Source organism: Nannospalax galili, unplaced genomic scaffold (assembly GCF_000622305.1).
Source record: "Nannospalax galili isolate Female #2095 unplaced genomic scaffold, S.galili_v1.0 scaffold405, whole genome shotgun sequence".
Classification (NCBI taxonomy): Eukaryota; Metazoa; Chordata; class Mammalia; order Rodentia; family Spalacidae; genus Nannospalax; species Nannospalax galili.
In genome coordinates this window covers 670,486-697,744 of record NW_008354532.1, presented here as the reverse complement: position 1 = coordinate 697,744, position 27,259 = coordinate 670,486, and the positions used below count along the sequence as shown (strand labels likewise).

General features: G+C 40.7%; 1 protein-coding gene across 4 annotated transcripts in view; it reads left to right on the top strand.

Moving 5' to 3' along the window:
* The window catches only part of Aff1 (AF4/FMR2 family member 1), a 136,843-nt gene that overhangs the window by 51,178 nt on the left and 58,406 nt on the right, over positions 1-27,259 (top strand). For 3 of the 4 annotated variants that reach the window (XM_008851746.3, XM_029555306.1, XM_029555305.1), the window contains one exon: positions 26,423-26,467. In XM_008851746.3, coding sequence (XP_008849968.1) covers positions 26,423-26,467 — 45 coding nt within the window. The remainder of the gene's footprint in view (positions 1-26,422; positions 26,468-27,259) is intronic. The other variant, XM_029555304.1, reaches the window with a different exon arrangement.

Below are 27,259 nucleotides of genomic sequence, written 5' to 3'. Positions count from 1 at the left end.
CTACCTCTGTCTCCCTAGTGCTGGGATCAAAGGTGTGCACCACCACGCCCAGTTTTACCTTAGTATTAAAGTGATTTTTAAAAAAATATTTATTTTTATTTTATATGTATGTGTGCACTGCCTACATATGTGTGGGTGCACCCGTGTTGTGCAATGCCCGTGGAGGTCAGAAGAGGACATTGGATATCCTGGTACTGGAGTAACTGATAGTTGTTAACTGCCATGTGGGTGCTGGAAATTGAACCTGGGTCCTCTGTAAGAGCAGCCAGTGCTTTTAACCACTTAGCTATCTCTTCGGTCCCAAAATATTTTTCTTTGTTTTTTTATTAAAGTGATTTTTAGGCATTCATATGTGAGTTTGAAAATCAGCAGCTCAATCTGCTTATGAGCAGTTCTTAGTATAGTTCTTACAGTGTCATTTTGGCACTCTCAGTATGGAGTCTCGAGATCAGATTGTTTTAAGTGCCATAAAAATCAGAAAGTAATGATTTTTATGTACCTGTCACTTATAAAGGTGCTTTTCTCCACTATTATGTAAGATACAGCATTTCCTTTAGTGTATTTTTAAAAAGTAAGTGACATATAATAAAATTGTTGTTAATTCAGGAAAGGATTCAGTCTTAAAGTACTTTGCGTGGAGTGAGTCACTTTTCCTGGAATAAGCCAACCCAATCGGGTGGAGCACTTGCTCTTCTCCACCACAAAGGTGTTATTAGTCAGTATCCTAGTAACTTGCAGATTATTGACCCTGAAAATGCCTGTTTGCATTTTCTAGTAATTTCTAGTAAAGATTAATGATCTCATATTAAAGGTAAAACAGGAGGCCTAGGTATTAGTTCACTCACAATTCTAGTGAACCCATTGCTAAGACAAGGGGAAACACTGGTGTATTGCTCTGGATCCAGTTAAGTCTTCTATTGTGTTATGACTCACTTATAGCTCAGACTCATTCTCTGCAAGTCATGTAAAGTGACTACCCTATGCTTTGGTTTGCTTACTTGGTTCAGGTTTCTAGCAATCTATCAGACTGTATGTGCCATCCACCAAACCTAGCTTTGACAGGCTGTGCAGACCATGAAGGAGACTGCAACAATAAAGGGACAAAGCTGCCTCAGGCTCTGTCTCTCCTGGAAGAGGGCCTCTTCACAATCTCTTTGAGTGAAATGAAGATATCCATAATGAACATGCTGTATCTAAAACTGGTTCTGTATTTAGTGTAAAAAGAGATTTCCTAAAACCTAAAATGTCTCTCATCTCTATTTCTTCATTGCCCCCTCGTGAGAGAAGAAGAAATTAAAGCCAATTGTGGGAGACACTTTTCCATTGAGGAACACTCTCTGGAGCAGTGTATGTAGTTGCTGATATCTAAAAATTAGCATTTATCACATTGAAATCTTGATTTTGTTGTTTCCACTAGAAATGGGAAGCACCTTGGATTCCCAACAAAGCAGTAATTGATTGACCTCTTAGGCTATACTCTCTGTCTTGCTGGGTCCCTCCTGTCACCTACATGAGCCCTGTAAATGTTGGTGTTTTCTTGTGAATTGAGATATTTCTGTGTTCATGTAACGTTGGTTCATATTCTCCCTCTCCCGTTCCCCTTCCTTCAGATACGGCTCATGGCACCTCATCTGGCCACAAACCTGTAATACCTTGAACTCCTGATCCTCCTGCCTCTCCTAAGTGCTGGGATCACAGGTGTATGCCACCACACCCATCCCTAGGTATATATCTTCTAAAACATATTTTAAATTAAATGCTCTTCATATTATCTAAGTGAAATAAAATGTGATTTTTAAAATCTTTTTGTGATTTTTAAACTTTAAAAGAAATGATGTAAATCAGACTGAGCTCTGCTTCTCCTGAACCAAATATGTAGGCGACTTTTATAAGCCTTTAAATGTGCGATTTAGGCACTTGTTCATATTTAAAGGGGAAAACAGTAGAATGTGTGCTGTTATCCTCCCTGTCATGAAGAATAATTAGTTTTCCAACATGAAGAAGTGATTAGTCCATTTGTGCAGCTATAACAAAATATCTTAGGTTGCATAATTTATAAATATAAATGTCTTCCTTATAGTTCTGGAGGTGCCAGCAGCCTCAGCATCTGGGAAGGCTCACTCCCCGTTTCCAGGATCGTGCCTCTTGCTGCCTCCTCACATAGTGAAAAGGGAAAATAGGGACATTATGTCCTCATGTGGAGAAAGAATTAGGAGGGACTAAAGAATAAACATGTTCTCTAAGGCCTTTTTTTTTTTTCTTTTCTTCTCTTCTTTTTGTTTTTTAAGTTAATTATTTGTGTGAGTGGGGGGTGGTCTACATATCTGTCAATGTGGGTCGTGCACATACGTGTTCAGGTGCAGTGGATGTTTGTGCTTTTGGAGGTGGGAGTTATGACAAGTCTTTCCTTGATCACTCTTTGCCTTTACTTTTTGAGGCCATGTCTCTCACAGAATTGGAAAGCTTATTGATTTGCTGAGTCTTCAGGGATCTGCCAATCTCTACCTCGCCAACATTTGAGCTACAGGTATGAGCCTCCATGCTGGGCTCCTCTGCAAGAGCAGTATATACTCTTAACCCCTGAGCCATTTCTCTAATCCATCTCCCAGCACAGTTTTTGAAGGGACACGTTTCCAATCTTTATCAATAGCCAGTAATGCTCTTTGTAAAAAAAGATTTATTTTTATTTTATGTGTGCAAGTGTTTTGCCGACACGTATGTGTGTACCATGTGTATGCCTGGTGTCCAAGGAAGCCAGAAGAGGGTGTTGGATCCCTCGGAATTAGCGTTATGGATGGTTGTGAGCTGCCAAGTTGGTGTTAGGAACCGAACTCGGGTCCTCTGCAAGAGCAGTAAGTGCTCTTAACTGCTGAGCCATCTCTTTAGCCTAGAAATGCTCTTTTAAGCTGTAAAATATGGCAGGTCATTTTAAAGAGGCATTTTAATTCTAACAAGTAGATGCTAGTGCTGTTTCCTATGCCACACCCTGAAAGCTTTATATTAAAAAAACCTTTTTGTAGCTAATAATAGGACATTTTCAGTATTCATTCGGCAAACAAGAGCTTCTTCCTTCCGGATCTCAGCAATGTTGATGCTTCAGTTTTATGCCAACGCATGTCTAATTTCTGTAGGGTACATGTGGACATTTAATATTTAAGGATTCGGTGAGACTAGGAATGTGTAATTTTTTTCCTGCTTGTTGGATGCTATTTGAACTCTAGGGATGTGATTACTGAGAATTTTGATGTGTTACTATTCATTTATAGTTAGGGATAAATAATAAGTATATGATAAAACAGTTTCCTTCACACTTACATGCTCTCTAAACATTTGTCATAAGACATCCATTCAGATTTGGGGTCCTAGAATATTGATTTGTACACAAACTTCTTTAGGTTGGCAACTACCAGTTTTTATATGTTCTGTTATAAATTGGGAATAATTATGAGCATATCTAACGTGGGTTTTCACAACTGTTACTTAGAATGAAGTCAGAGTGTTGAATAATAAGCCAATTTTACAAAGTCATGTTGTCTTATGATATGAGACAGTGTAGAAATGACTGAAGTTGGGCTCATAGCTGCTAGAGTGATGGTGGTAGCGAGGTCTAAAGTTCCAGGTAGGGATGGACCAGAGTTATAGACAAAAAGTAAGCTTGTGGCCTGGAGGAATTTAAAACATTTCCTTGCCTTCACCAAAGAAGGGTTCCCTTATGCTTGAAGAACTTAGGTCAGTTCACAAGTAAATTTTTCGTTTTCTGACTCCTTCCTCTGTGCTTATCCTGTGCATCACTCTAATACAGGTTTATACTATTGATACTTGCACTACAGTAATTTTTCTTAAATGATGGGAAGGGTATAGTTATATATCCCTGGCTGGGTTGGTACTGTTTGTGTAACTCAGGTCAACCTCAAACTAAATGGTCCTTCTGCCTCAGTCTACTAAATGCTGGAATTGTAGGTATGTGCCACCATGCCTGCCTTTGAGTGAACAATATTTTTATTTAAAAATTTTTATTTATTCATTTATATGTGTGTGGTATATACACACAGACATGTGTGTTGTTTATGCCTGTGCATGCACATGTAGAGGCTAGAGCTCTGTCATTCTCTACCTCAGTCTTTTCCAGCAGGATCTTGCACTAAACTGGAAGCTAATCTGGTATCCAGCAAGCCCCAGCAATCCTCTTGCCTTGCGGTGCTGAAGTTATAGCCGTTCCCAGCTTTTTATGTGGGTGCTGGGGATTCGATGCAGGTCCTTTTATTTGCTCAGTTAGTCCTTTTAGCCACTGAGCCACCTCTGCAACCCTGGGTGAAGACTATTTCTTAGAAATCTTTTATGATAACTGTTTCAGGTTTATTTCTGATTAGGCCCAGGTTGTTCTGAAGGTTGTTGTTTACATAGAACTGAAAGGAGATTGGAGCAGGAGTCTATCTGAACATTTTCAAAGGCAGAGATAATATAGGACCATAAAAAAATTTTCCCCAAGATACCGAAATAGGGTAGGATATCAGTTACTATGTGAGAATAAAAATATAGATGAGAAGTATAAGAAAGCATTGTAGCCCATATTTTTCCTTTGCTTATAGAACTAATTCTTTCTATTTATTGATTGACACTGCTCTTGGCATTTAAATCAGAGGCCTCAGAATGGAGAACATTTCAATAACACTCCAATAGTTGGATGAGTAAATCCTAGTGTTTGCTTTCTAGTGATTTGTCATTGCCCTGGAGACTCCACTAAGGGCAGTACTGCTGGCATGGGGGCTGACGTTTGTAACCTCAGCACTCTGTAGGCTGAGGCAGGAGGATAGCTGTTTGAGACCAGCATGGGCTACAGAGAACCTGTCTCAACAAACTGAAAGGGAGGGGCAACGCTAACATGTTAGTCCTTGCTTCCCCTCCCAGCCCTAGAATTCTTCACTGGGAAGGTTTTTTATTTTTTATTTTTCCCTTGCCGAATAAATGACTTGACTTGAGGGGTATTTTGCAGTTATTCTCAGCCCAACCCCCCAGGGTTTATCAGCACTTGCTTCATGGACAGCACCACAGCCCCTGCCCGGACTCCTTCATCCTTATTTTTCCAGAGAGCACAGGATCCCAGCCTTCAAAATTAATGATATTCCTCCACATTAATAAACATATTACAGACACAGGTATCAAGCAGGTGCTGACGTGCTCAGAGCTGCAGAGATAGTGACTGTTTAAATTAGAAGAGGCTATTGTAAGGAAGTTGGAAAACTGAGTGGAAGAAAGGAAGAGGGAAGACTTAGTCTCTTGGCAAGGGAGTAATAAGCAAATAAGAATAATAACGTTAGCTGAGTGTGGTGGCGTCCGTCCCCCCTGCCCCCCCCCCCATACTCCAAAGGCAGGCAGATTTTTGTGAGTTGCAGGCTGGCTGAGGCTACAGGGAAACCCTGTCTCGAAGACAAAAAAAAAGAATCATAATGTTAGCGTTCTATTAGAAATGTTCTCTGTGTGAGCACCATCTTTAAACTTTCATAGGCAGAGCCGGGACTGGAAGCGTGAATGCCTGTAGAATCTTGCTTATCAGCACTAGCCTATGCAGATGGAACTTCTGCAGATGACCTTGACAGACATCTGAGATTTCTAAGACTCTCCGAATTTGTAAAGTCTGCTCGTGTTTTCCCCACAAAGTTCAATAAGCACAACTTCACAGGAAGTGGATCTTAGAGTGTTGAATTTGTTTATGTTGAAGCAAGATTGTAAATGAATGCATGCTGTGGGATTTCCGGGGCATTGTTCAGTGCATAGTCAGGGCCTGCTGGGTGCATTTCCAGTGGTAACAAGTGTCACCCAGATTTTTGTGCTTCTGCAAGTGTTCAGGTAGACTTGAGAACACAGGGTCAGCCTTCTCTCTGTAGCTGGAATGTGGTTCCTGCACAATTGCTTTGAAAATGTGTGTTCCTAATATGTCGAAATTGGATTGGCTTAAGCTAAAAAGAAAACTGTAGCCTAATTTGTTTAATCCTGGAACAAAGATGTTCACATGCCAGTTTGAATACACAGAGCATAGTTCAGTTCTTAGAATTTTATTCTTTTTATGACTCTGATTTTTCACTTGTCCCTCGGTGTACCCAATAAAGGCCAAATATTATGAAGAGTTGGACTATTTCATATAAGCTGTTTTTAATGTAGCTTTTGTCTTATGTATGGAATTTCACTGCTATAGGGAACTTTAGTGTTAAATAGACCATCAGCCAACTGGCAAGGAAAAAGAAAGAGAAAGCAGGGGAAGATGGAGGAAGAGCATTGTGTTTATGAACTGGCGCACTTTTGTCTCACTGATGACATGTGTATACACATAATACCACAGGACAGAATTTGTTCTAAAGGAAATTGTTAACTAAATGAGATTTTGTTTCAGACACATCCTCAGGTGTAATTGTACAGGTACACTACTTATTATGTGGAGTTTAATAGGAACTCCCACTGGTAGCTTAAATATTTTCCTTTTGTGCTATCAGCTGCTTTAAACTCTGCAGATTCTTTATGCTGTCCTTGAAAGCAAAGCATAGAGCAAGCATATTGGAGTCCTGGTTTTGCTGGAGGAAGGGAGGTAGGAAAGACTGCCCATTTGTGAAGCTGTATGTTTTTAAAACATGCACGTGGTACTTTGCATGAGTCAAAATTGCCAAAGGGACAGATGTTGCCAATTTCAAATGTACAGGGGGAAGGCAAATATTGCTAAGCAACGGTGTACTTGAGAGAGCATTTTTAGGAGCAGAGCCAGGGGAGTTGTGCCCGGGAGCACTCGCAGCTTCTTATGGCTCCGTACCAGGGAAGACATGCAAAGTTCTTCCTGTCAGGGCCGCCATTGCAGCCGTCAACACCAAGGACAGTAACCTAGTGGCATTGAGTAGGACTGGCAAGGGCATGTATGGAGACAGGGAAGCTTTTTTGCCATGTAGGAAGGCATTAAGACATGCTCACTGAGGTAAGTGCCCCACTGCCCCAGTGTTCAGGCTGCCCCACAGGAAGTAGCCAACTGAGACGCAGGCGGGGAAGACCAAGTAAGGTAGATAGAGGGTAGTAGAGTAAGACAGTGCTGGGTCTTACACTGTTTCTCCTTTCTGTGCAAGAGATCAGAGTACCTTCTGGTTTAGTCTGCTTTGTGCATGACTATAAAGTAGGTAAATAAGCTATCCAGCTACAGGCATTCTGCCCCTCCCACGTCCCCTCCCTTTGTGTATACTTGATAGGTAACAAACAGGTGGTGCACTGTGACTTTCTTCTTTCCTTTTTCTTTTTGGCTGCCACAAGAGACTTGGAATACCTCTTGAGATTCTCGTGGTTGTTAGTTTGGATTCTGGAGCCTCTCTTTCTTATGTAAGAGTAACTGTAGAGAAAGTATGCTGTCGTTTTGTATTTGTAGAAAGTGATGGCCTGTATTTGTTGTTTTGAAACATTGTCTAGCTGTGTTTCTCAGGCTAGCCTCAAACTTGGGCTATACTCCTGCCTCTGCTTCCTAATGCTGGGTTCGCAGGAGTGCACTGCTTGCCTGGCTACAAAATATTTTGGTAATATATTTTATGGAAATAAAGAGCATAAATGTTTAATAATTCCTTATCACTAAAGATTTTTCCTTCATCTTTCAAATTCTGGTCCTGACTTTGTAAATGATTTAACAACTGTTGTAAAGCTAGAAATTGAAGATACAGATCATTTAAAAGACAAAACATTGATAGTGTGTATGCTTGCATTCTTTCGAAGATCTTATTAGTTTTTTTTTTGTTTTGTTTTTTTTTTTTTAAGCAAATACATAGAATTCAAGTCTTAAATTAGAAGGTCGGGGAGCCTCCACAAGATTTAAGGGCCAATGCTGCTTTTCATGTCTGGGAACAGATGTTTCAGAGCGCTCTTGCTTCAGTGCAGGCAGCGGTGCAGACCAGCATCCTTGGCCTTTGGCTTTGCATTTCTCACTGCTCTTTTTCAGCATTGTTTGTGGTCACCTCATTTGTGTGTGTCTAGAATGTAAATTTGTGTGATGAATAAAGCTAATAAGAAAAGATGATAGTTTTCATTTTTCATTCTTAGAATATAGTATTTGTTTACTTTAAGGTTAAACTCTAGTGAAATTGACCAAAAAGGGGGAAAAAAATCAAAAGGGAGAGAGAATTCTCAAGTCATGTTGCACATTTTCCTTGATTTACTTGAATGCAGGTAGATGTTTTGGCTTTTTTTAGTAGGAAGCACATTGTGAATTGGAAGCTCAGAGGCAGTATAGTTTTCTAGTGTCTCAAGTCTTCCACAAAGTTCCTTTTTTTGAGCCTTATTATGTAGCCCTAGTAGCCCAGGCTGGCCTCAAACTCAGAGAGCCACCTGCCTCTTCTCAGTGCTGGAATTAAGACCTGGCCTTTTCTTATTTTCTTTCTTTCTTTCTTTCTTTCTTTCTTTCTTTCTTTCTTTCTTTCTTTCTTTCTCTCTCTCTCTCTCTCTCTTTCTTTCCTCTCTTCTTTCTTTCTTTTTTAAATATTTATTTGTATGAGTGTATTGCCTGCATGTATGTGAGTGCACCCTTGTAGTCCGATGCCGTGGAGGTCAGAAGAGGGCTTCAGATTCCCCTGGAACTGGAGTTAAGGACAGTTTGTAGCTGCCATGTGGGTGCTGGGAATCGAACCTGGGTCCTCTACAAGAGCAGTCAGTGCTCTTAACCACTGAGCCATCTCTCCACACCTCTTTTTTTTAAAGACTATACCTGGGAACCTCTCCCTTCCTCCCTTCTTTCTTTCTCTCTCTCTCTCTTTCAACAGTGTTCTAAGTTAAGTCCAGGAAAAAATATCAGCTGCTGTGTCTCATTTTACAAAAGGATTGGGATCTTTTGCAATGATCTTTATTGCAAAACTAACTATTTGACATTTAGATGACTCTTAAAAGTTTACTAAAAAGCTTACCTGCCCAGGAGTTGATCTGAATGTGTCCAGAATTATTTGCAGTACTCTTCTTCCAGTGCAGCATGGCAGAAGATATTCTTGTGACTTCATGGAGCTGATTACACTAAATCAATTAAAGAATTCAAATGGAAAGAACCGTAAGCAAGTCTTTTTAATGGCACATGTCCCCCTTCACCCTCCCAGCTGGTAGTGTAATTTCCCTATCAGGAAGGAAGTGTAGTGCACTCCACAAGTGTTTTCCTGTGGGCTATGCGCCAGGTGTCTGAAATTGTCTTGAGGAATACTGTTGGATTGTGTATAACTAAGACAGTTAACTTCTAGGTTGACCCTCCCATCTTCTAAAGGCTGCTGTTTTTGTTATTACTGTTAGAATGGTTTCCTGTTTCCCATATTTTCTCTTCTCTGGCTTCTAGATTCTGTATTCTGGAAAAGCATTAGAAGGAAAGGTAGAAACAAGAGAGAGTAAATGTAAGAACACTGGTAGTGCACACCATGTGGTTGTTCTGACTGCCTTCAAACACCCACAGCGCTGGAGTCCAGGGTCTAGAACTCTGGAGATCAGAGTCCAAGGATCACAGTGTATGCCTCCTGTGGAGAACAGACAGGATAGAGCCATGAAAGAAAAAGGGTTTGAGTGGAGCTACTGGCTGCTTTATGGTTCCAAAATATGGACAAACCTGTTCTCTAACTTTTTGTATGTTTCTTTGTTTGTTTGAGACAGGGTCTCCCTTTAGCCCCAGCTGGCCTGGAACTCCCTATATAGACCAGGGTGGCCTTGAACTTAAGAGATTCACTTGCGTCTGCCTTCCAAGTGCTGGGATTAAAGGTGTGTGCCACCACGCTGGCCTGTTCTCTAACTTTTAAAATTGTAGTTAGGGCTCAAGCGATGGCTGTGGGTTAAAAGCACTTGTTGCCCTTGCAAAGAACCCAGGTTCTGTAACAACCATCAGTAACTCCATTTCCAGGGGATCCTTGTTCTGGCCTTGTTCTGACCTTGTTCTGGCCTCCTCAGGCATTGCATGTAAAAATAATAATAATAAAAAAATGTTAAAAAGTTAAAATTGTAGTGAATGCCATACAGTCAGAAAAACTTTAGAGTACATTTGTTTTGTAAGTAATTTCTTTGTCATAAATACTAGTTTGAAACAAATCCTCCCTTAAGAAAATTTTTAAATAAATTTTTATTTTGTGTGTATGAGTGTTTTGCCTGCATGTATGTAAGTGCAGTGTGTGTGTGATGCCCACAGAGGCCAGAAAAGAGCATCAGAACCCCTGGAACTGGAGTCACAGATGGTTGGTAGCCTCCGTGTGGGTGCTGGGAACCCAACCTGTTCTCTACAAGAGCAGCTAGTGTTGTATCTAGCCCCTCCCCACCTTTTTTATTTTTATTTTTATTTTTTTCTTACTATGTAGCCCTGGAACTTGGTATGTAGACCAGACTGGCCTTGACCTCACAGAAATCCACCTGCCTTTGCCTTTGAAGTGCTAGGATTAAAGGCAAGTGCTACCATGCCCAGCAAAGTATAGCCCAGGCAGGCCTTCCTGCTCTTCCTGTCTCCGCCCCCTTAGCTGTGCCACCACAAGTTCTTCCTCCTTTGTTGTTTAGCTTTGTTTTTTGAGACAGGGTTTTGCTATGTAACAGGGCTGACCTTGGACCTGTGGAGATAGTCCTGAGTGCTCTTCCATATCTGACCCTTTATCTTGCTTTTTGTATTTATTTAAATACTATTGAGTAACGTAAGTATTTATTCAAAACTTTGCTACTAAGTATATTTTCATTTTTGATCAGGTCAATAAATTAGTGATATCAGATGAACTTTGCTGAAGTCTCAAGCAGTTGCTCTGTTCTAGGACAGATTTGTATACAAAGATAAGGCAAGAAAAGATTAAGTCTTTCTAGATTCAGTGTGATTGCTCATTTTTCCTCCTTCTCCCCCCCCCCTTTTTCTTTTCCTCCCTCCCTTCTTTGAGGTAGGATCTTGCTGTGTAACCCAAGTTGGGCTGGATTTCACAAATCTCAGTCTTAACTTCCAAAATAACTGAGATATAATCATGAGCCATTATAACAGAAGCAGAATAGTTTTTTTAAATTTCAGTACTCATTGCTAGGCTTAAATAAATGACTGTAACCATTCGTAATATTCTGATAATAAATTATTGTGACCTTTCTTTTCTTCCTTTTTGTGTGTTGGAGATTGAACCCGGGGCCTTGTGCATGCATGCTAGACAAGGCTGATAATAAATAAGTGATACTTTATGGATAAGGGTTTTTCTATACAGTAACCATTTTATTTGTTCAGGTTTAAGATATAGAGGGCAAGGCTGTCTTTTCCTACTTCCCTGCTCCTGTGTGTGTTATAGTACCTGTAATCCCCAGAGGAGTTTGAAGCTGTTTGTTTCCTCAGAGTATTTGTGCCTCTGGCCTACCACTGCAGTAATTTTTTCTTTCCTTCTTTATACTGGATTCTGCTTTTTGTTTTTGAAAATAATTGATGCCAGGAGACAGCCAGCCAACACTAGCCTGAAGGAGACGTTGTGATTACTGCAGGAACAAGCCCAGGATAAAATCTTTACGTCCTTCCTGACAAAGCATGGATTAAATGGTTATCTTATTCCTATGACTTCAGTTTCTTTCAACCTCATCCAGAAACTGGTGGAAAGTCCCCCTCCCTTTCTTCCTGATGCCTCTACAGCCTTAGCTTATACTCAGCTATGAAAAAATGGTTTAAGCACCCTGTGAAACACAGAATTAGACATGGTTTCCAAATACTGTTTGCCACTTAAATTTGATAGACAGGTACTCTTAACAAGGGAGCAATAATGCAGGTTTAAGTCTATAAATCCTGTCACGGTTGACAAAGTAATTTAGAACTATTGTTTTACATCAGAGCTATCCATTAATATGATTTGTGAGAGATAGGACTAGGAAGGGACACAGAATGTGTGCATGTGTATCTGGGCATATGTGTGGGTAGGATAGAGGTAGTGTATTATGCGCAGTGACAACACATCCCACTGTGGTTCACACCTGCTGCAGTGGTGTATTCTGGTTGAACAGGTACTTATGATTTGCAAAATTGACGTTCCCACTCAAAGCAATAAAACAACCTTTCCTATATATTCTAAAGACATTTTAGTAAGTAAAATTGGGTTTTGGAAGGAACAATAGATCATATAGTTTAGGCTATTTGAAAACACTTGGTCATTTTAAAAAAGAATCACTGGAGTGGAATGTCTAGAGTTGTTATTTTATTTTATTCTATTATTTTATTTTATTTATGTAATGCCTTCTTAGCCAGTCTCAGTAAATCTTCATGGTTGCTATACCCACAGTAGACATCACTGTGTCTCCTGCAATTTTTTTTATCAAAAGCACAGTATTTCATAGGCTTAGACCATTGGGGATCTTTGCCTCCCTTTATTATTTGAAGTAGTCACAGTCAGTAGTTAGGAAGTTGGTAACTGAGATAAAACACACCCTAAATAGTAGGGTGTTGTGCTGGAGAGATGGCTCTTGCAGAGGACCCAGGTTTGATTCCCAGCGCCCACATGAAAGCTAACAACTGTCTGTAACTTCTTTTCCAGGGGATCTGACACCCTCTTCTGGCCTCCATGGGCACTGCACTCACGACTACATTTCCATATATGCAAGTAAAACACTCATACATACAAACTAAAAATAAATAAGTAAATAATAATAAAAAATAGGGTGTTGTTTGGTTTTTACCTTTTTTTTTTTCCATCCAGGTACTTGGTTTCTAAGTGAATCTAAACATATCTCAAGTATAGCCTAACTTCTTAAGTTCTGTACCAAGAAGTTGACTAGTTGACATATTTTACTGAATGATAAATGCTAAAAATAGTTTTCCATATAAGCAACTGTTTATAACTGCATATAAAGTGCTGTTTATTATTTTATTTTTATTTTATGTATGAGTGTTTTGTCTGCATGTATGTAAGTGCACCCATGTTGTGCAGTACCCTTGGAAGTCAGAAGAGGGTGTCAGATCCCCTAGAAATAGAGTTGCAGACAGTTGTTAACTACTATGTAGATGCCAGGAACTGAACCCAGGTCCTCTGTAGGAGCAGCCAGTGCTCTTAACCACCCAGCCATCTCTCCAGCCCCAATAGGCAGTTTTGTGTGTAATAAACCTTGTAAACATTATCAAAGGAAATTAGAAATGTACCATCTCAGGAAATAAAATAATACTGAAATTAGTGAAACCAGCACTTTTATATATTTGTACCAAATGAGTGTTTACAATTCTATATGTAGAGAGCAGTTACTCACTACATGTTCTTATTTAAACTAGATCTCAAGAATCAGAACCCTATGTTTCATAATTATAAATGATACTTTCTTTTTAACAGAGATCTGAACAGAATTTTCAGTATGTTAAAAGTAGTTCAATTAATACAAATTGAGATTTTACAATATTTTCATATGCTTTGGAAAAATAAATCCTCTTCATGACACTAATTAGAGTAAATGACTTCACTTGTATGATCAAAATAAATGACTAAAAAGGAATACTAAACTGTCTAATTGCACTTACTGATCCTTAAAGACTAGTATTTCAAAAGACTTCTTCTTGTAAGAGTTTGTAAGTTTCAGTAATATTTTAGGGTATTCCTCCCTATCATTTTTAGCCTGTTTTTGCTTTAGTTGGTAAAAGTCAGACAAGGAGGTGTTATGGTTTCTGCATAGAAGAGTTGTTTACCTAAAAATACACATTTTAAAACATAGGTCTGTGGGTTTTCCTTGATTCAATGAAGTGGGGTGCCAGCACATCTACAGACTGTTAGTGTTTTCTCTCTTAGTATGTATCCTGGAGGATTCTTTGAGCCCCTGTCTCAAGGGTACACACACACACTTCCTTTGCTCTACCTGAGTGTACTGCTCCACTGTTGTATCCTCAACCCAGAGATCTCAAGTTAACTGTCACTGAAAATTTGCTGAGAGATTCATGTTCTTTTTTTTTTTTTTTTTTGAGATTTATGTTCTTAAACTACATTTAGATAACTCCTCCTGTAAGTGAAAATATCTGACTAGGAGATGGGTGATTGATGGATGATGGATGGATGGATGGATATGGATGGACTGTAGTTAAAATAGGTATAACTTTTAAAAAAATCCTGTATTAAAAAAATAACAGCCAATCGGGAGACCCTGGGGTGACCAAGAGTCCCTGTCTCAAAAACACTTTAAAAAATGGAGTTTGGTGAAGTGTTCTAGAACTTTCTAAATACAGGTACTGCTTCCAAGGAAAAAATAACTCTTCAATGATAATTAGCTGATGCTTCTACACTTTGAGAGGTGACTATAGACTCATTCATTTCACAGCCATCAAGTACCTGTTTTCTTTGGTCCAACAGTACAGGAAGAGTTAGAGGACACAGAAGGGACAAAGCCCCAGTTCTTGCCTCTGGGAAACTAGTCTGGAGGAGACAGATGACAGTACCAAGGCTACAGCTCAGAGCTGAATGTGCTTGGAGTGGAGAAGAGGGAAAACTTCCAGAAAAGGACTGGTGATGTTTGTGTTTCAGGTATCCATGTTGAACACTTACTTCCTCTCTTTCAGATTCTCCCTAAGGAGAATTGCCTGATCTTCCCACAATAAGTTTTTGTTGGGAGATTAATAATGGCAAGTGAAGGCTAGAGAGATGGCTCAGTGGTTAAGAGCACTTGCTCTTGCAGAGGACCCAGGTTCAATTCCCAGCACCCACGTGGTGGCTAACAACCATCTGTAACTCCAGTTCCAGGGGAATTTGACATCTTCTGACCTCCAAGGTCATTGCATGACATGGATGCACTTACATACATGCAGACACTATACTTATACACATAAAATAAAAAAAATAAAATATTTAAAAAATAATGGCAGGTGACCTATAGGTTCACTTTTTATTTTGTTAAGTTTTAAAAATTTGTAGATGCAGTGTTTTGCTGTGTAGTTTAGACTGGCCTTGGCCTCCTGGGAGCTGGGATTGCAGACAGGTGCCACCAAGAGCAGCTCCTCAGTATTTTGATAATCTTTTATCAGCACAGAGATTTCTGTAAATAGTGTACGGTGAAATGAATGCATATTAATCTTCATTCCTGACAGCTTGATGTTAAAAAGAGGTGCTTAGGGAGGGATGTGAATAGTTTGTGTGCGTGCATGTGTGCGTGCGCATGTGTGTGTGTGTGTGTGTGTGTGTGTGTGTGTGCATGCATGTGTGCTTACCATTTGTAAGATGTGATACAAGGGCTGGGAATGTAGCTCAGTGATTGAATATGTATTTAGCATGCTTCAATCCCCAGTTCCAAAAAGATGTTAAAAAACTTTTCACTATTTGGGGGCTAGTGAGATGACTCATTGGGTAAAGGTGCTTGCTGCCAAGCCTGATGACCTGAGTTCAATTCTTTGGACCTGCATGGTTGAAGAAGAGAAACAACACCTGCAAGTTGTCCTCCGACCTCCACAGGCATACGGTTGTATGCGGATACCCACCCACATACATACAGTGTACACAAATCAGTGTAATTGAAAAATTAAAGGAAAACCTTTCTATTCTTTGGAAATAGTTGTAAGGAGATGAAACATGATTACTGATTTTTATTTTAAATGTTTTAAAAAATTATTTGTGTGTATGTGTGTGTCTATATGTGGGTTTGTGCATGTGAGTGCCATTGTCCTGAAGACCAGAAGAGCACATCAATGCCCTGGAGCTGGAGTTACAGGCAGTTGTGAACTGCTTGACATGGGTGCTGGGAAATGAACTTGGGTCCTGTATAAGAGCCGTAAGCTCTGTTAACTGAGACAGCTGTCCAGTCCCATTAATAATCTTTAATGGGATACAGGCACAATGGCTCAAACTAATCCAAGCACTCAGGAAGCAGAAGTAGGCAGATCTCTGTGAGACTGAGGTCAGCCTGGTCTGCATAGCAAGTTCCAGGCCAGCTAGGGTACAAGGAGATTCTGTCTCAAAAGACACCCCCCCACCAAAAAATAAAAATAAAAAGACAAACAAGGGACCAGAGAGATGGCTCACCAGTTAAGAACACTTGGTGTTCTTCGAGAGGACCCCAGTTTGATTCCTAGCACCTACATGGTGGCTAACAATCATCTGTAACTCCAGTTCTAGGGGCTCTGATACCCTCTTCTGGCCTCTGTGGGTATTGCATTCATGTGGTGCACTTATATACATGCAGGCAAAACACTCAAACACATAAAAATAATAAATAAAATATTTTTAAAAGACAAACAAAATCCAAACCACTTTAAAGGAAGAATTTAACAGTTAAATGCAGCTTAAATATAATCACTTCTTTTTTTTTTTTTTTTTTTTTTTGAGACAGGGTCTCATGTAGCCCTAGCTGCCCTGAATCTCACCGATATCTACCTGCCTCTGCCTCCCAAGTGCTAGGATCAAAGGCATGTGTCACCATGTCCAGCAATAATGTACTTTTAAGTAAAACTGTCTAGGATACAGACAGTTACTGTTTTCCAGTTCAGTAACTCTCCTTCTATATTAACAGACTCAAAACACTCTTGGTTTTTTTTTTCCTCTTTGTGTGTGTGTGTGTGTGTGTGTGTGTGTGTTAATTTAGGCAGTAAGCATGCCTGTACATCTATCAGGAACCTCAGAAACCCTTATCCTGAAGTTTTGAGTGTGGAGGCTGCCATTTAGACAGTTGCCCAGAGGTCATAGTGCTGCTGAAGTCATGCCACCAGCACCTTTATACCTCTTCCAGCCAAGGAGGCACACCCAGGCAGTGTGAACATATTCTTGGAATTGGCTTCACTATGTAGGTAATGCCCTGCTTATTCATAGAATACAATTAATGTTATGTCAAGCCTTGTTCAGTCAGGCTTTTTGGTTTCCTTCTCTAATCTCTCTAAGAAGCAATGATTGTGGTGTTTTCATATAATTGCATTGTATGGCACAAACTCTAACATGCATTGTTACATTTCTTCCTCATAACAATCATTCTAGGCTTTGTATATTTCAGATATGTTCATTCAGTATTTATTATTTCTTGTGTGTATGTGTAAATGAGATACATGCATGTTTGAGTGTATGTGTCGGGTGAGGACACACAGGTGTCACAGAGCGTATGTCAGAAACAGCCTTGGATGGGGGACCTTGCCTTCCCCCTAGTTTGGGGCAGGGTCTCTTTTGTTCTCTGTGTGCCAGGGTCGTTGGCCTCAGGCTTCCTGGGATTCTCCTGTCTGCCCTCCCATCCTATGTTAAGAGCTCTGGGATTACATACCTGTATTACTGTGCCTAATTTTTGTGGGTTCTGGAGACTCTAACTCAGGTCCTCATACTTCTGTGGAATATCCTCAGTCTCTTGGTCAGTATTTAACTCATAAAAGAATAACAAAACAACAACAACAACAAAAATGCTTCTTTCTCAAGGACTTTCCAATTTGGTTTGGAGAGTAAGAGCTGATAGGGGCTAGGCCCCTAATGTACTTTCTGAGGGCCAGTAAGTACAACATGGACCAAGCCTGCAGTGGAGGTGACTCCGAATCTTTTTTTTTAAATTTTATTTATTTTCAGTATGTGTATGTGTGTATTGCCTGCATGTATGTAAGCGCACCTGTGTCATGCAATGCCCACGGAGGGCAGAAGAGGCTGTTTGATCCCCTGGGACTGAGGACTGGAGTTACAGACAGTTGTTAGCTGCCATGTGGGTAGTGGGATTCCAACCGGGTCTTCTGCAAGAACAGCCAGTGTTCTTAACCGCTGAGCCATCTCTCCAGCCCCGTGACTGAATCTTTAAGTAGCAATTTAGTGCTGTACTCTGGGTGGTCAGTGCAGGGCACTGGGGACTGCTGGGAAGAATACAGACAGGAGTTTGGGAGGACAACAGGTCCATAGAGGAAGGCTGGAGATTGTTGGCTGCACTTTGTGAAAAATTAAATGACTAAGTGGTGCGTTTAATAGTTCAGAATTTAAAAGTTAAAAAAGAAAAAGGTACAAAATGGAAATCTTCTCCCTACTTTATTTCCTAGTCCCCTAGTTCTTTCTAGAAGAAATTGATGGATTTTTTGTGTGTGTGCATTATTCTCAGTGGTATTCTATGTATAAAATAAGCAGCTCTAAACACATGATCTATTCTTACCGACACTTTCATTTATGTAAATTCTGACATAATACACCTTATTAATTTCCCTCCTACTTACTATAGCTAGAATATTGCCCCCAAATCAACACACAACTGTTCATTGTTCTTTTTCATAGGTATTTCTTCAGAGGGAGTGTATTCCATAATTTTCTTAGTCAATTACCTGTAGTTAGACATTTTGATTGCAGTGTCTAGCCATTTGCAAACTGAAGTGAAACCTTGTAAACATGTTACTTTAAATATGTGAGAATCAGGGCTACAAGTCAAAGAACACATGTAACTAGAATTTGGTAACTTAGAGGAGGGGAGATGATTTAGTGGTTAAAATGCTTAATGTCTAAACCTGAGGACCTGTGTTAGGATCCTCAGCACCCACATAAAAGCTGGGTGTAGTAGCACATATCTATAACCCCAGTGTTTGGGGGGGACACAGAGACAGGTAGATTTCAGGGTATGGTCTGCCAGCCAGCCTAATGTGAGTGCTTAGGTTCAGGGAACAATGGAGGAAGACACCTGACATTGACCTTTGGCCTCCACATGCACATGAACAGGTGAACACACACACACACACACACACACACACACACACACACACAATATGCCATAGACATTGCCAAATTGATGCCTGGAGGGTTTTTAATTCTGTTTTGTTTTGTTTTTGCCACTTTGTCCTTCTGCCACCTTCAGTATTCAAAAGACTGTTACCTCTCATGTGTCTCACAGATGAAGTATTGTCAGTCTTTTGGTTGTCAATCTGATATGGGAAATTTTTTTTCTCACAGTAGTCTCAGTGTTTCTGATTAGAAAACAAGGTAAGATAAGAGTATATTTTCAAGGACTCTGTTCAGATGTTGATTTCTAATTCAAAGAGCCTACAATGTCTGCTGCATCTCTAAAGCCCTGAAAATTAGAAAACGATTTTCACATTCAAAGGGTAAAGACTGAAAACATCCAACAAATGCTTATGAATGACATTTATGTATGGTAGGAAACATGTGGTCAGGTCAGGTACTCTACCCTGCTTTTGTGAAACTTGTAACCTAGAAGAAGCAGAGATGGTTAAGAGACTGTGTGGACAGCTGTGGGGGTCACACAGTGACAGTGTAGACATCTGGGGGAGAGGTCATACAGTAGTAGAATATAGACAGCTAGGTCTGGGGGTCAGTGCTGGCAGACATATGTGGGAGCAGCCTCAAGAACACCTTGACAGCCTGGGCAGCAGTAGGGAGTGTTTCCAAGGGCTGAGTTTTTCATCTGCGACCTGAAGGCTGAGCCAGTAGTAGGAACTTGTCTAGCTAGTTGTGGGTAGATGAACAGTGAATAGATAGCAAGCAGAGTCTGAACAGCAACCCATTTGAAGGAAAGTAACAGACATTTGTGTTTGTTAATATTTTAAAAAATTAAACTTTTAGCCGGGTGTGGTGACACACACCTTTAATCCCAGCACTCAGGAGGCAGAGGCAGGCGGATCTCTGTGAATTCAAGGCCAGCCTGGTCTACATAGTGAGTTCCAGGACAGCTGAGGCCACAGGGAGACCCTGTCTCAAAAAGACCAAAAAAATAAAAAAATAAAAAAAAAATTAAACTTTCCATAGATTTAGAATTTCCTTTTAAACAGTGACACTATTGAAGAATGCTTTGATAGTTCATGTTGGCACTGTGTTTTCCACATGCTGATTCCTTTTGATAGTTTTTAAAGTTCCCTGTTTTGGCACTTGACTTTATATTGGCCCTGTGAAGTGGTTAGGGTGGCAATATTATCCCTTATCACAATGAGGAAATAGTCCCAAAGATATGAATCTTATCCAAGATCACAGGATGGGTCTTCAGTAGAACCATGCTGAATTCAGGATCTTTTGGCTCCTTCTTCAGTGTTTACAACCTTTGTGTCCCCCAGTTTCCTGGTAAGCCTTTTCAAGAATAGTATGATTATAAAAATGCTGCTCTGTTTAAACTCAAGAGACTTCAAACCTCGCATTGTAAGAGCCTCACAGTCTCTATGGTGAGGTGTTCCTTCAGCTCTTTGTAGCTTACTAAAGCACAAAGTGCAATGCGTAGACTTCTGTGAACATACTTCATTTTGGTATTGGCACACGGCGTCATTCCAAGAGGTGAGAGCTGAGACCAAGGCCAGGCTTCTGCCTTTTCTGGTCTGAAGCACTGGGAGGAAGTAGGAAAGCAGCAAAATGTGAATTCTGAACTGCAACTTTGCTGCTTGTATAAGGAAATGAAAAACAGTGCTCTTTCACAAGTGGTTTTGGTCATGCACAGGAGAGCTGGAAGCACAGCCCTTCCTCAGATGTTGACATGTTCGTCTCGGGTACAAAATGTTGAAGTTTTGGGAAGCCAGTTTGACAGGATCCTGAAGCCAGACTCATCCCTTTCAGAGTTTTTGTGAGACCATGTATGGCACACAATTTTCATCTGCCTGTTGTAAAAACTGCCTGCCACAAAAGTTGATATGAGAATGAAATTGAGCATTGTACACCATTCCCTGAGATGTTTGAATTGATCTTAAAGTCTGTAATAGGGATGTGTATTATCTTATGGTTGATGGGTTCATTTAGTGAAATGGCCTTGCCCATGCCAAGCTAGTGATCAATTTTATAATTGATGGTATCAAATGGAGGAAATAATAGTATGTTGAGTGTAATGCAGTGTCAAGTATAATATGCATTCAATAAGTAGGTGCTGTGTTTTGTTCTTAATAGAGTAGGGTTATTTCATTGTTACTTCCCAGTAGGGAAGTAAGTCTGCTGGGACATTGGTCTCTGTATAGGATCTACTTGTGAAGTGAGATAGAGAGGCATGATGGTGGGAGCACAACCACTCTAGGAACCTCGATGTGAGTGAGGTGATAAGAGCGAGATTAGGGAGTTAGCCTCTGCACACTGGGGGGCGGAGGGGTGTGGGGACTGTGGCTTCCATCTTGATTCTTGGTGTGTACTCTTCTTTTTATTATCTTGTGTTCTATAAGAAGTCTTTTAAAGTCTGCCCTTGAGTCTCAGCTATGCTGCAGAGTCCCTTGGCCAGGCCTGATTGTTCATCTTTGGCCAGTATTTAGTGGGCGAGCTTGGCTGTGCTCAGCCGGGGTGACAGCACTCAGCTGCAGCCCTGGGGGGAATGTGGATTCTAGAAAGGGATTATTGTACACTGGTTTGCTCAGACACTCCTCTCTTTTGGGGAGTTTGCTTTCAGTGGCAGACTTGGAGGTGCCAGGTTTTACTTTATTAAATAAGGCAGGTAGCCTGTCCTCAAATGCTCCTGAAATACTAAATTTTCTAGTTTGTTTTCTGATTTGGGCGGAGAGATGAGTAGAGATGTGAATTTTTAGGTGGATGGAATATCAGAATTGTACTATACTATCTTGTAGCCTCTTTTTTTAAAATTTCTGTATTTAATGTGTTTACACTTATTCAGGTGTGTGAGTGTGTGTGTGTGTGCGTGTGTGTACATGCATGTGTGTACTATGGTGCACATGTAGAGGTCAGAGAACAACTTGTGGGAGTCTCTCCTTCCACTATATAGATTTCGAGGATGGAACACAGGGTCATCCAACTTGGCAGCAAGTGCCTTTACCTCTGCCATCAGCCCCTTTTTGTTATCGTACTGGGGAATTGAACCCTGATCCTTATGTTTGGTAGGCGAATGCTCTACCACTGAGCCACATCCCCAGCCCCTCAGCACTTTCTTTTATATATAGGTTCAAAGGTTCAAAGTCTGGTGCACATAGGATTAGGGAGAAAGGATATGTGCTCTAACTTTGTAACCTGCTCTGAAGCAGTTCATGGTGTATGGGTGAGGTTAGGAAAGAAAACCAGACGCTGTCATTGGGAAGGCAGAATAACAAGGTTGTCATTTTAGGATTTTAATCAGTTTTTAAATCTAAGTATGAAATTATTTCTAAGGAAAATAGATCTTAGAGAGTAGCTATCTGATCTCATTTGGTCTTTGGGAAACAGTGGGTAAACTTGCTGGTCCTTATCGTAGTGTGCTTCACCATTTTCATTGATTGCCAGGTGCTTTGTCTGGAACCCTCCACCCCTGCACTACCCAAAATCCCAGCTCCAGGGAATGGAGGGGACTGGACGCCTTATTCCAACTCCAGGGAGGAGGAGGGGACTGTTGTCCAGAGCCAGTGCAGTCATGGTCTCTGTTCTGTGTTTTCAACTTCTAATTGCTACTTTTTCTAACAATGCATGAAAAGATTGAAATCCTGACATATAGCTATATTTGCTTTTAGATGAAAGCAGCATTCGTTTTTGTGTCTGACATTTGTGCTAAGACGTGGCACTAATGTTTGATATAGTTTTTGAAATCTGTTAATGGTTTTGAAAAGGGAAAACTAGTTGTTGATATGTGGAGCATCTGAGGATGGGGTTGATGGGTACAGTGGAGCAAGGATAGCCTTGGTTCTTTTTGGTTATACCTCTGAACTTCCTGGCCCTGCTTCAGAAATAACAAGCTCCAAAAGTGTCTATAAAGTCATTTTCAGGCTAATTTATATGTTTTGAACATATACCTAGGGTGGTCAGATTGCACTTAACATCTTGTTTTCATTATTCTTTAAATTGGAACGAGACAAAAATGGTGAGTTGATAAAACTTCAATGGTGAATTAGCAACCAGTGTTTCATTACATCACACTTTTCAGTTGTGGGGGAGAGACTCTTTTGCATCTACCTACTAGCTGACCAGAAGGAAGGAGAGCGTCTTCATCGTGACACTGTCAATGGCTAAGTTGTGCACTGCATGGCACCTGCTGTACATAGTCCATGCTGCGTGGCTGAGGATTGACACAGAACAGAAGTTGCCATTCCATTGAAAGCTGTAGAGTAGTAGGATGTATTCCAGGTCTATAGTGCAGAAAGAATGTTTTAGATTGACTTTTTCTATTTTCTTTGTAATTAAAATGGTTGTAGACTGGCATTTCCTGAACTCTGTACAGTGGTGATACTGGCAGCTCTGCTGCTGCTCTGCCACTTTTTGTTAAGCTGGACGTGGAGGGGGTGACATAGTAGAGCTTTGATTGAGGTCGCTCATCTCCCCACCTCCATGTTGTCGTTTATGCACATACAGATATGTATGCATGTGGGTATGTGCATTCTTGTAGAAGGAAAAATTTCCAATGGAAGTAAGAGACTCTTTTTTCTTTCCTTTTTAAATTGAATTTTTGAGAATTTTATACAATGTGTTTTGATTGTTTTTAAATTCCCTCCCCTATTTGCAACCTCCTTTGTTACTTCCTGCCCAATTTCATGTACTCTTTTTTATTTATGTGTGTGCATGAGTTGTTTTTTGTTTGTTTGTTTGTTTGTCTTTTTGAGACAGGGTCTCCTTGTAGCCCCAGCTGTCCTGGAACTCACTATGTAGCCAGGCTGGCCTTGAGCTCACAAAAATCCACCTGCCTCTGCTTCTCAAGGGCTGGGATTAAAGGCATGCGCCATCATGCCCGGCCTACCAGTCAAGTTTGTGTCCCCCCAAATGTCTTTTGGTGTGGAGCCTGGTTAACCTACAAAGAGTCTCACCCTAAAAGGAGACTGACTCTCTTCCAAGCAGCCATTGGTTGCCAATACTTCCTCAGGTAGGGTTGGGTTTTCTTACCCACTTCTCCACGTCTGTGCTGGGATTTTGTTCGGCTTGAGTTTATCTGGGACTTGCTCATGCTGTCACATCCTGTGAGTTCATATGAGTAACTGACCAGCTGTCTGGAAAACTTGTTTCCCTGTGGTCATCCACCACCTCTGGCTCTTACAGTCTTTCTGCCCCCATCTTCTGCAGTGATCTCTGTGTCTTGGGAGGCAAAAGTTTGACATGGGTGTCCTATTCAGGGGTAACTGCTCTACAGCCTCTTATTCTCTGCACATTGAACAGTTTTCACTTTCTGTGTTAATCACAATCTGCTGCATAAGGAAGCTTCTGAGGCGAGAGTTGAGAGATGCCTTAATCTATGGGTAGAACAGTAAGTCATCAGGAGTCACTTTAATATTGTGCCTATTTAGCAGAATGATAGTATTAGGCTTTCCCCTATGACCTGTGACCTGTCTAGCCACAGATACCTAGGCATGATATCAGGCTCTGTCTTAAGAAGTAAACCTTAAATCCGATTAGAAAGTGGTTGGTTACTCCCATAATATTCATAATATTCATTGAACCAGAGGTTAATATCTTGCCAGAGCAGTTGTTGAGCATGCAGGAGTCACAGCTGGGTAAGGTTAATGATTAGTTCTTTCTTCTGGTAGCATGCATAGCATCTTCCAACATTATGAAGGCCAGCCAGTAGAGATGAAGCTTTGAAGTCAGTACTAGCTTGGTATTGCTTTGTTTTTTTCTAGTGTCTTCAGCAATAGGGTCTTATGGTATAGAGCAGAGGCAGTGGTCAGTATTGTTGGAAGGTCTTTGGGAACTCTGATTGACAGCTTCAAAAAGTGGAAGTCTGCTATTCAAAGCTAACATTCAGCTATGAGAGATACATGATGTTTGTCTTTCTGGGTCCGGGTTACCTCACTGACTGGTTGTTTCCAGTTCCATCCATTTACATGTGAATTTCATAATTTCATTTTTGACAGCTGAATAATATTTCATTATATAAATGTACCATGCTTTTATTATCCATTCATCAGTTGATGGACACCTAGGTTGTTTCCATGTCCTGGCTATTGTAAAAAGGGAAGCAATGAACGTGGATGAACAGATATCTGTGTTTTAGGATATAGAGTTTCTAGCTTTTTAAATTTTATTATTTTATGTGTATGAGTATATTGCCTGCATGTGTGTAAGTGCACCCATGTCATGCAGTGCCCACAGAGGTCAAAAGAGGGTGTCTGATCCCCTGGGACTGGAGTTACAGACAGTTGTTTGTTAGCTGCCATGTGGGTGCTGGGAATCAAAGCCGGGTATTCTGCAAGAGCAGTCAGTGCTCTTAACCGCTGAGCCATCTCTCCAGCCCCAGTTTCTAGCTTTTTGAGGCATCTCCACACTGATTTCCATAGTGGCTACACCACTTAGCACTCCATCAGCAGTGGGTAAAAGTTCCCCTTTCTCCACTTCCTTGCCAGCATTGATCCTTGTTTGCTTTTTGGATCTTAGCCATTCTGAATGTGGTAAGATGAAATCTCAAAGTGGTTTTAATTTGCATTTCCCTGATGACTAAAGATGTTGAACATTTTCTTAAATATTTCTTAGCCCTTTGCATTTCATCTTTTGAGGATTCCCAGTTCAGCTCCTAGCCCATTCTTTAAAAATTGGGTTGTTTGTTGCAGGTTTCCTCGTGGGTCCAGCCCACGAGGGACTGCAGGGAACGAGGGTTCTGGCCAAGGTGGGGGTGAGAGGCGCAGAGTCAACACACAGACACCGGGAGTCTGGTGAGAGCAGGCACTAGGTGAGGTGCTGCAGACTTGTTTATTACTGGGAAGTGCAAGCCTTATATACCTCTCCCCCTGCCCCTAGTGTCCCATAAGTTGGTATGTCGCTTCCTGATAGATATCCTCATCCGGGCAGATTGTAGGTTGGCTATTTTGCAGAAGCACGGGCTGCGCTTTCAAAGCGGAAGCTGTGTTCTCTAGTGCAGCCTGTGCTTAAGCCTGGCACTTCCTCTCCTGCAGTTGTTTGTTGTTATTGTTGTTTTGACATGTTTTTGAGTTCTTTGTATATTTTAGATATTAACCCTCTGTCAGAGAGATAGGTGGTAAAGATTTTTTTCCTTTTCTGTAGGTTGCCTGTTAAGAGACTTTTTTTTTACTTTAAAATGAGTTTTTAAAAATAACAAAGAGGAGGCATCCTTGATTGGACTTTGTTTGGCTTCCTTCCTGTGAACACACTAGTGTTCAAATGATCACTGTGTTCTTTTAACTTGGCTCATCATCGGATATTGTTAGAAGTAGCAGACTGTGGTACCTGTTTTTCTCTTTTCCCTCTGTTTTTGCTACATCTGGTATCCTCCTAGGTATACTAATGTATCCCTCCCTCCCTTCCTCCCTCCCTGTCTCTTCCCTTCCTTCACTTCTCTTCCCCCTTCCCCCACTCATTCTTCTCTTACCCTTCTCCCTTCATTCTTCAGCAGAGTTCACACATGCTAGACAAGTGCTCTCTGTTGCTGAGCTATGTCCCCAAGCCCTCACTGTTTGTTTGACATACAAAATATCCACGGGTCATTTTCAACCTAATGTCCAGGTTACTGTTTTCTCATACTTTCCCCCAAAATGAAGTCAGATGAATCTCTGGTCTCATTCATCCAATGTGCAAAGTTGCTGGTCCTCAGATAGTAAAACGTAGGTCCAGAAGTGAACCCGCCTGTTCTCATCAACACCTGTACCTACAGTCATTCTCACTCCTACTGTTACTGTTGTGGAGTTTGTTTTAATTAAGCTTTCCCTTCTTTTCATTTTCAGCAGACCTACTCCAATGAAGTCCATTGTGTTGAAGAGATTTTGAAGGTGAGTTTGTAGTTACCATGTATCATTTGCAGAAATATTGAGACAACTAGGTTGTACCTATCCATATAATTTCACTTTAAAGGGCAGTGCCATTCCCATTCTTTTAAAAAGGTAAATCAGAACAATAAAAAAAAGAAGACTTTGAACATTATTAAATTCCCTACCAGCAGATTTTACCAATTAAAACGAAGTTTATAAACTGCTAGAAATTTGGATCAGTATTTTATGTACCTCTCACTCAAGCTTTTCTGCTTGTCTTTGAAGAAACCGAATGGCTGCTCACCCCCCCCCAATTGATGTAACCTGGGAAGCACCAGGGGTTCAGTAACCCTGGATTCATATCCCTGCTTTTTACATAATGACACCTCGTATGTGTTTCCTCTCTAATGAAACTGTGAAACTCTAAAGTGATTTTTTTTAAGTGAAGGCATGTGATGCATACACCTTTAATCCCAGCACTCTAAGACAGAAGCAGGTGGATCTCTGTGAGTTCAAGGCCAGCCTGGTCTACATAATGAGGTGTCATCACACACACACACACACACAAAGGTGGGAAATGAATGGACATTTTTAGGCTTACTTAGTGGATTTCTTTCGCTTTGACTTATTGAGAATTCCATGAATATCTACGCTTCTGCAAATGTATCTGGGAATAATGTTACCCGCTCAGTTCTTCTTAATTTAGGATGATGCAGTCCTTCTAGAATTCAATTCGAAGAATCTTTTCTTGAACTGACAACCAACCTACCTTCCTTCCTTCCTTCCTTCTTTCCTTCCTCTCCCCTCCCTCCC